Source organism: Aplysia californica, unplaced genomic scaffold, assembly GCF_000002075.1.
Source record: "Aplysia californica isolate F4 #8 unplaced genomic scaffold, AplCal3.0 scaffold01073, whole genome shotgun sequence".
Lineage (NCBI taxonomy): Eukaryota > Metazoa > Mollusca > Gastropoda > Aplysiida > Aplysiidae > Aplysia > Aplysia californica.
The window spans coordinates 132,178-141,949 of NW_004798343.1; the positions used below are offsets into that span (position 1 = coordinate 132,178).

Genomic DNA, 9,772 nt, shown 5'->3' on the forward strand with positions numbered 1-9,772 from the left:
GGTAACTCTTGGGTAGCAACATATCCCTTGGAAACACAACTCCAGCAGTGGGGGAGTTGATTCGGAAAGTAAGTGAGAAGCTGGTCAAGGAAGCATTGTTAGAAAAGTAAAAGATAGTGTTTTCACAACTCACATTTTGAGTCGTGAAAATGAAGTATTGGAAAAAGTGGGTGAAGAAAGCATTGTTTAACTTAAAAATAAAAAGTAGACTGGTTAAAGTTGGTCATGAATGAGGGATAAATGCAGGGTGTAGACAGTTAAGTCAGTTTGTTAGTGTTTGAGCTCTTAATCAGCTGCTTGCACCGTATGCTTCCCGGGAAGCTGAGAATGTTTGTGAGTGTTCTATGGTCTGCTGGGGTAATATTATAGTGTAAAGCGCATAGAGCCTGCTGTCTAGTGGGGTTATGCGCTAAACAAATGCTATAATTATTCTTAAGTGGGCCCAAAGTAATGTTGCCTGTTGCTTGTTTTTGTTTTTGTTTTTTCACAACCCACCCACCCCAACCCCCACCTCCAGATTCCTCCGACGCCGTTGACTCGCCCATCGCCATACCCTCGATGACGAACCCCATCTCCCTGCGCTCGGGGTCAGGCACGTACCCCGCCTTCTCAGCCAGCCCCCCACTGTCTCCGACCGGTCACTATGGCAACGTGTCCAACGTGGGCCGCATGAGGACGGCCAGCATCGCCGAGCCCCGCGACATGAACTGGCCAGCCAAGGAGAAGGCCAAACAGACAATGTCCGACTCGCTCATCAGCGCTGGAAAGAGGCTGGTCGACTGGTGAGCACGGCTCGCAATATTCTGCTGTTTAGCGAATTTATGCTACCGCCATTTCCTCCCCAAAGCTCCTCTACCGCTACTCCTTTTTTTTTGTCTTTTTTTTTTGTGTGTGTGTGTGTGTGTTTGACGGCGCTGGCAACTGCGTAAAGTCATATGAGCACGCGGGACACTTTAAACATTTTTCAGTTGGTATGAAATGCTACTCTTTTACTTGAAATTGTCTTCCAAACCTTTTAATTGGTATGAAATAATCTTGCTTTGATAAATTGATGGCTTTTATTTCAGCGTTCTAGGGTTAAACAGCTTACCTTATCTTACCTTACCTTATCTTACCTTACCTTACCTTATCATCTTATCTCCCATCCTCCCAGGCCGTCCAAACCCAAACAGGCAGAGCCGACAGCGGAGCAGGTGTACATCGACATGATCCTGTGTCGTCACGCTCGCAAACTGCTGGCCTCCAATCAGATCAGGACGCTGGGCTACTTCTCTGCCAACATGGAGGACTTCCACCTGGTGTCCTGGCTCAAGAGAGAACGGTAACGGGACACGAGAGTGCCGGAATACTCCGGGCTTTAGAAGATTCTAGAAGTACTGGGCTACATGAGACTCTAGAAGACTCTAGAAGTACTGGGCTATATGAGACTCTAGAAGTACTGGGCTATATGAGACTCTAGAAGTACTGGGCTATATGAGACTGTAGAAGACTCTAGAAGTACTGGGCTATATGAGACTCTAGAAGTACTGGGCTATATGAGACTCTAGAAGCACTGGGCTATATGAGACTCTAGAAGACTCTAGAAGTACTGGGCTATATGAGACTCTAGAAGTACTGGGCTATATGAGACTCTAGAAGACTCTAGAAGTACTGGGCTATATGAGACTCTAGAAGACTCTAGAAGTACTGGGCTATATGAGACTCTAGAAGATTCTAGAAGTACTGGGCTATATGAGACTCTAGAAGACTCTAGAAGTACTGGGCTACATGAGACTCTAGAAGTACTGGGCTATATGAGAGTAGAAATACCGGTAAAATACTTTTGCAGTTAGTACAGCATGTTGCTCTCAAGCAAGGGAAAGTAATCGTCCAATAATCTTTTCTTTAACTACTGTGGAGTCCGCTTAAACAGAACGAGAATAATCTGAAACTGGTTCACTGAAAGAAAACAATGTCCCAAATTTTTTTTTCTTCCATTTTAGTAAATTTCTATACCAAGAACTCGTCTAAAGCAAAGAAAATCACGTGGTCTCGCAGATTTCAGTTAGGATGGACCCCACTGTATAAAGGGCTTTTTACTGAAATCAGATAAAAATTGGTTTGAGGAAAAATATACAGGCTTTTGCAATATTAAGAGTGAGGTAAATAACAGTGTTGTGTTTGTGCGTGGGTCTGTCTTTGACGGAGTGTGTGTCTTTGTGGAGTGTGTGAGTGGGTCTGTCTTGGACGGAGTGTGTGCGTAGGTCTGTCTTTGATGGAGTGTGTGAGTCGGTCTGTCTTGGACGGAGTGTGTGCGTGGGTCTGTCTTTGACGGAGTGTGTGCGTGGGTCTGTCTTTGACGGAGTGTGTGCGTGGGTCTGTCTTTGATGGAGTGTGTGCGTGGGTCTGTCTTTGACTGCGTTTGTGTGTCCTCCCTTCAGGGTGCGTGCGGGGAAGGTAGAGGACTTTGTCACAGGTCTGCGGGACATCCACGCCCAGTTTGAGTGGCCCATGCCCGTCCTGTCCTCCAGCGCTCTACATCAGCTCAAGAAGTCGCACGCCGGTGAGTGTTGCTTGTGTGTCCTTGTGGTGGGCGGTTGGCAGGTGCTCTGGTGTGGTTTGTTCCTTCTTTCCTATCAAACCTCTGTCGTCCGTATCTCCCTTTCTTCTTTTTTATGTTTGTTACTCTCTTGTAACACCTCTAATCTTCGGGCGCTCATATGACCTTATGCAGTTGCGAGCGCCGTAAAACCTCTACTAAAACTAACTAACATGTTCTTATGCACAGTAGTATTGTAAATGGCCTGATTTATCAGTGTCATACTCATACTGTGCCGGAACAACATAGGGGGAACTGCTGCTTTTTCTTTTCTCATCCGTACTATCGTCATTTTTCCTTTACTTCTTTTGTATGTTTGTCACTCTCTTGTTAACCGCTATTTCCGGGGTGCCTTGATGGTCGAGGCAGACTTTGTGCTGTTGAGGCTAGAGAGGTGAGCAGAGTAAGCCTAATTCCCCGTTTGGACTTCTCTGTTGACATCCACCCCTTGGCGCTCATATGACCTGATGCAGTTGCGAGCGCCGTAAAACCTTACTTAGACTAAAAGTTCACTTGTGCACCTGGAAGTTGATGTGTGGGTTAGCTACTTTAATTGCTTGGTTAGAGAATAGGTATCCTTGCAGGCGGTACAATGCCACAGCTGCTCCTCCCCTGTCTTCAGGATCCATGAAAGGGTTGGCTTGTTGATCGTGCCAGTTATCAGCTGGTTGGATCTTCTTCTGTGTTTTTCACACAGGTTGCTGTCTCTCCCCAACCCTTAAGGGTAAAAGCAGTCTTCTTCTTCTTCTTCTTCTTCTTCTTCTTCTTCTTCTTCTTCTTCTTCTTCTAGAGTTCTGTGCAGATTCCTGTTTTCTGTTAATGTACGTGTGTGGTTGGTGGGTGCTCTGGTGTGGTTTGCTTCTTCTTTCCTATCAAACATCTATCGACTTTATCTCCCCTCCTTCTTTTTTGTATTCGTTACTCTCTTGTAACACCTCTAATCTTCAGCACTTATATGACCTTATTGTGTTGCAAGTGCCGTAAAACGCTTATTAAAACTAAAGTGTGAACTTGGTAACTCTTGGGTAGCAACATATCCCTTGGAAACACAACTCCAGCAGTGGGTGGTTGGCGGGTGCTCTGGTGTGGTTTGCTCCTTCTTTCGTATCAAACATCTATCGTCCTTATCTCCCTTTTTTCTTTTTTTAAATGTTTGTTACTCTCTTGTGACACCTGTATTCTTCTGGTGCTCATATGACCGTATGCAGTTGCGAGCGCCGTAAAACCTCTACTAAAACAAAAACAACCCCAGCAGCACTCACTCTGTATTTTATTTTTTGGGGTTTGTCTCCGTGACCTTCCAGCGTCGTCGTCATCGCTGTCCTCCTCCCTGCTCGACGATGATCTGCTGGGCCCGGCGGGCGACCACATGTCGAGTCTGTCCTGCAGCGAGCCCACGCTGGTGCCCACCGCGGCCCACGAGATGGCCAGCCCCGCCCTCCGGCACCAGCTGTCGGAGCAGGTCCTCTCGCAGGTCGCCTCTGACGAGATCGTTCTCCGGCCGCAGTACTTGAGGAGTGAGTTTTTCGTGTGTTGGTGGTGTTATCTTGGGGGATGTTGTTGGTGGTGGTGGTGTTGTTGTAGTTGGTGATTGTGGTGGTGGTATTGTTTTTGGGGATGTTGGTGGTGGTGGTGGTGTTATTTTGGGGATAAAGGTGTTGATGGTGGTGGTGTTGTTGTAGTTGTTGTTGTTGTTGTAGTTGGTGGTGTTGGTGATGATGTTGTTGTTGATATTGTTAGTGTAGTTGCTGGTGGTGGTGTTGTTGGGTTGTTGTTGGTGGTGTTTTTTGTTGATGTTGGTGTAGGTGTTTTGTGTTGTTGGTGGTGTTGTTGTTGTTGTCACTGTTGTCGTTGTTGTTGTTTGTTTGTTTTGTGAGTGATTAACTCGAAGAGTTAGTTGATTTATCTCAAGGAGTGAGTAGCAAATGTGTAGTTGTTTTCGGGGGGGGGGGGGGAGTTATGTGAATAGCTTTGAAATATGAGTTGATTTATTTGATTAAAGTGCAGCACATCTGACATGTGTTTTTGTCATTGTTTATCCCGTGTATCATCAGTTTGAGAAAGTTAAGTTGAACTGGGAAGTTTCTTATATTCTACTTTGGGATTATGTGTTTGTGTGCTTTTAGTGTGAACGCATAATTATATATGAGTCTGTATATTTTATCTATCTGAGGACTTTGAGATGGGGGATGAGAAAAAAATGCACACAAAAAAAACTATGAAGTTTGTAAGTCTCCAATCTCTCCTCTTCCCTTCCCTCTTCTCCCCCCATCCTTCCTTCTTCTCCTCCCCATCCTTCCTTCTTCTCCTCCCCACCCTTCCTTCTTCTCCTCCCCACCCTTCCTTCTTCTCCTCCCCACCCTTCCTTCTTCTCCTCCCCACCCTTCCTTCTTCTCCTCCCCACCCTTCAACAAATAAATTTAAAAACCAATGACAGCTTTAATTTTTAGCTTTCATTGCTAATGGCGAGTGGTTGTACGGTATCACTTGTTATCTCTGCTTCTTTCTTCTTTTCCAACCCTCTGTAGTTTTTCCTGTCTTTCTTGCTTTTCCCCACAGCAGTAAGTGACCCTTATTGATGTCATATGCTTCCTTTTCGTTTATTCAAACCTGGTAGCTGACGAGAGCAGCCTGGCGACCATCGAGATCTCGGACTCGAGCTCCCTGCTGGGCGACTACGAGGTGGTGAACGAGGCGGTGCTGGGCACGGACGCTCAGCTCACGCTGGACATTGAGGGGATGTCGCAGGAGGTGGCCACGCACCGCGGGCCCGAGCAGGCTCATCTGGAGTTGGAGTAAGTGTTTGTTTGTGTGTGTATGGGGGGGGGGGGGGGGGGACTGTTTATGTGTGTGTGTGGGGGAGGGCTGTTTTTGGCAAGGAGTGTGTTTTGGGGTGTACGTGTGTGAGTGTGGGATGTGTGAGTGTATGTGTGTGTTCGAGTGTGTGTATTAGTGTATATGTGTACGTGCGTGTGTGTGTGAGGTGTACATGTGTGGGTGTGTGTGGGGACTTTGTGTGAGTGATTGTGGGGACTCCTGTGGCTGAGTGGTTAGTGAGTTGCGACTCACAAGAAATGTCAAGCTAGTGTCAGTGACACACAGGCTGTAGATGGGTAGTCACTGGGTGTGTGTCCTTGAGCAGAACACGATTACCTTTGCTCAAAAAACAGGGCGCTGCATGATGGCGACCAGTAGTGGCATGTTTGTAAATTTTGGTTGTTCTGCATTTGTGTAATAGTGAACATTGAATATTCTTTGTGTGTATATATTTGTGTGCTCAAATATGTAGGGCACAAGGCATGTCACTTTTTAGAATTTTGAGAAAAACAAAAATGAAATGCTTGACTGCCCACATTTTTCCATAGTGTTGCTTATTTTCCTGGACACACACGAGCGTAGATGGGCCAAAAGAGGTGCGAAAACACTTTCCTTCCAACCCACGTTACAACTTAGATTGTCCAAAAACTGACGTCTCTTGTTTTTCCCCAAGAACTTTTTATATGCTTTCATGTTTGTATCTCGAATTTCCCCCACGGGGATCAAGAAAGTGTAATTCATTCATTTATTATTTCATTTATTTATCATTTTATTGATTGACTCTCTTGTCCGCGCGCGCCAGGTACCTGCTGCACATCATGACGGAGGCGGGTTGCCTGGAGTGGGCGCTCATCCTGGCCATCGTGCTGCGGGACGCCATGGCGGTGGTGCGAGTGGTCAACACGGCCAGCCTGACCGAGACGCCGCTGGACATGGTGGCCCGCATGAGGGAGGGGCTCAGCTTCCTGGAGCTCTGGGCAGACACGGAGTGGTCAGTGATAGCTTGATTTATCAAACACAGAGTGGTCAGTGATAGCTTGATTTATCAAACACCGAGTGGTCAGTGATAGCTTGATTTATCAGACACCGAGTGGTCAGTGATAGCTTTGATTTATCAAACACCGAGTGGTCAGTGATAGCTTTGATTTATCAAACACAGAGTGGTCAGTGATAGCTTTGATTTATCAAACACAGAGTGGTCAGTGATAGCTTGATTTATCAGACACAGAGTGGTCAGTGATAGCTTGATTTATCAAACACAGAGTGGTCAGTGCAAAAGTTACTTTAGCAAACGTGTGGCGTCAGTCGCTCCGCAAAAAATGAAATAGAAGAAACCCGATATTTTTCTGCCCCATTTGGAAATTTTTATCAGATTTATTTTTTGCTGGTCTGCACCTTTTATTTCCATTTAAAGACACATTTCTGTGTGATATTTTAATTCTCAAATCTCTACTTGGGTAGTTGGTGGGTGCCCTAGTAGGGTTTGCTCATTCTTTCCTATCAAACATCTGTCATCCTTATCTCTTCTTTTTTGTTTCTTATGTTACTCTCTCTAGTAACACCTCTTTGGCACCCATATGACCTCATGCAGTTGTGAGCACCGTAAAACCTCTACTAAAAACAAAAATAGTGACACCTCTAATAGTCAACACTTATATGACCTGTTTGTGCTACCTCTGTCCCCAGCCTGGGCTACAAACCGTTCTTCCAAACAATCCGCAAGGAGATCGCCGTGTTGAGTAAGCTGGTGGAGACGTCTGCCGCACCGAGCCTCAGTCTGGACGTGTCGGGGTCGTCGGCCGATAGCCAATCCGTGGAGGAGGGCAACATGTCGCCGGGCGTACAGTCGATTCGTTCAGACGTTGACTCGCTTATAGACGAGCAGGAGAAGACGGCCCAGTTGAAGGGCAGCGAGTGTCGACTGTCTTGATGATGGGCCCAACGTTAGCGACGATGAATTATGTTTTTGCTCCTCATATCATTCAAGCCTCCGTTGTTGCGGCCACGTTGGAAGACGCGTGAGGCGCCATGAGAAGAAACCTTGTTGTGCGCGCCGGGCATTCAACGAGCAGATTTCTTCTTCCACCGTTACTTTTGGCGGCTCGAGCGAACAACCCGCTAGAAACTGTCTCAAGTTCCTCTCAGCTGACGCTCCATACTGGAGTCCGTGACCAGTGGCTGTTGAAACGCCTGTGGTCGGTGTATGTGTAGTACACAAGGATCCAGTTTGTTTAAATTCAAGTCAGCGGATTCTTTGGTGCAGGAGGTGAGCAGCATGCATTTACCATGAACAGCCAGTGTAAGACTAGAAAGTCAGCAGCGAAAGGACGTGGCCTCTGTATGCCACAGAGAAAGCAATCGGTTGATCAAAAGTAAGAGAGATGTTCAGATGTGTTGTTTTAATCAAGTCCTGATTGTGCAGATGTGGAGGTGGCCCTCTCGTGGCTATACACACAACTTTGTGCTTTCACCGGGGATGGTGAGCAGGTGGATAGTTTGTGAGCTCTTCTGTTACCCTGGTGGCCCCAAATTTAATTAACAGTCCCACCCATTGAGCAATGACTGTGTGGTTCAGCAACAACCCGCTAAAGTCGGTTGAGATTTCGGTAACAACGAGCTGGCGGGCTTTGCCGTGTGAACGAGTTCCCATCGCTTGGGTCAGGCTTCAAGGCTTGGCTGTGGTGCATGCTGGGTGCCACTTCCCATCGTACATTGTAAAAGCATGATAGCAGGATAGGCAACTAGATCTGACTATTGTAGAAATATTTTTAGTTTAACTGTGGAGTAGAGTATTTATAGAGGTGGCGGTGAGGTGCGGTGTATTCTTCTGGGCATACAATTTGGAAGCTGATAAAAGATGTGATGAAAGGGAAAATGTCTGAGTGAATTTTGGGAGACTGCCTTGATCGGGAAAATGTCCAAGTGAATTTTAGAAGACTGCCTTGATCGGGAAAATGTCAAAGTGAATTTTGGGAGACTGTTTTGAAGGGGAAAATGTTCAAGTGAATTTTGGGAGACTGTTTTGAAGGGGAAAATGTTCAAGTGAATTTTGGGAGACTGTCTTGAACAGGACAATGACCAAGTGAATTTTGGAAGACTGCCTTGATCGGGAAAATGTCAAAGTGAATTTTGGGAGACTGTCTGTGAAAATGTGTAAGTGAATCTTGGGAGAAAACCAGTGTGTTGTTGTGACTGTAGGCATTTACAATTTCTCCTGACCATGTCTCATAATTGATTTCGATATATTATAGTGTCAGATATTATTTTTTCATAGAACAAGTTTTACTTTTACAAGCGCATGAACCATCAGTGCAATTTTATGGCTCACCTTCATGGTCACAGTAAGACCAGAGCATAAATATTCATATATTCATGAACTGTTTTAGTGAGAAAAAATAAATTCTTATGAGTACTATTATTAGCATTATTTCCACTTATGACCAAAGACAAAATAAATCCTCATGAATGTACAAAAAACTGCTGTGCAGGATTTGGCGTGCCAATCGTCGTAGACTGAGTAGGCCTCTGCTCTTCAATGTGTTGTTACTTCTCTCGGCACAGATTGTAAATACACGTTCTTAGATGTGCTTAGTGTGTAGTTTGTGAGTGTGTGGTATCTAGTGCAAAAAAAATAATGAATGCGTCGTCAGAGGCATATTATTGTGATAAATTATGATTTAAACATTGGTTGGTGGGGGGAGGGAGGGAGGGGATATTGTTGCGGATTTTTTGTTGGTTTCTACTGATGACGTATCCAGTTTAGATAATTCAGAAGTTATTCACGCTCTAAGCGACACACTTGGACACCCAAAAAAGCCGGGGAAAAAGAGAGAAAAAGATTTTGTGTTACGTGTCACCAGAGTTGTGTTGTAAGAAAAGATTTGACACTCTTGAGTTTGGCCCAGTTTTTTTCATTTATCTGTTGTAATTTATTTCTCGTGTGAAGAGGAGAGGCATTTTACTTGTAGGTTAGTTTCCGGATTGCTCCGTTTGTTATGGGGGGGGGTTGTGTTTGTTGCACTTTTGCTGGAATCTGAAGAAAAGACTCATTTCTGAACAGATTTCACATTTTGCTTGAATTCACTTTTTTTTAATTTTATTTTTTTAATAAATCTGTTTCAGCATGGGAATGACTTTCTGTGAAAATCCTGTGTATATTCGCTTACGAGACACTTATGCTTTGCGGAATGTAGGTTCTATGTTATAGACGTTAGCGATAGGGTCGCACTGCCTCCCAGAAATGTTTGATTCGTAATAGGCATATTTGCATAATAAAAAGGCCGCTTTTTTCTGCAGAAGTCTGAAATCGTAGCTGCGCATAAACGTTCAGGTTGGCATATTCTTTTCAGGATAATGTTGTTCTCTGAGAACACATTC

The 9,772-nt window shown here is 45.1% G+C and overlaps 1 protein-coding gene across 1 annotated transcript in view; it reads left to right on the forward strand.

The window, feature by feature from the left end:
- Positions 1–9,215, forward strand: part of LOC101858374 (guanine nucleotide exchange factor subunit RIC1) — a 91,351-nt gene extending 82,136 nt beyond the window's left edge. Inside the window, exons 25-31 of the mRNA XM_035973232.1 lie at positions 518–782; positions 1,154–1,321; positions 2,421–2,542; positions 3,883–4,095; positions 5,196–5,373; positions 6,198–6,386; positions 7,082–9,215. Coding sequence (XP_035829125.1) covers positions 518–782; positions 1,154–1,321; positions 2,421–2,542; positions 3,883–4,095; positions 5,196–5,373; positions 6,198–6,386; positions 7,082–7,325 — 1,379 coding nt within the window. The 3' untranslated portion in view covers positions 7,326–9,215. The remainder of the gene's footprint in view (positions 1–517; positions 783–1,153; positions 1,322–2,420; positions 2,543–3,882; positions 4,096–5,195; positions 5,374–6,197; positions 6,387–7,081) is intronic.
- Positions 9,216–9,772: the final 557 nt, after the last annotated feature.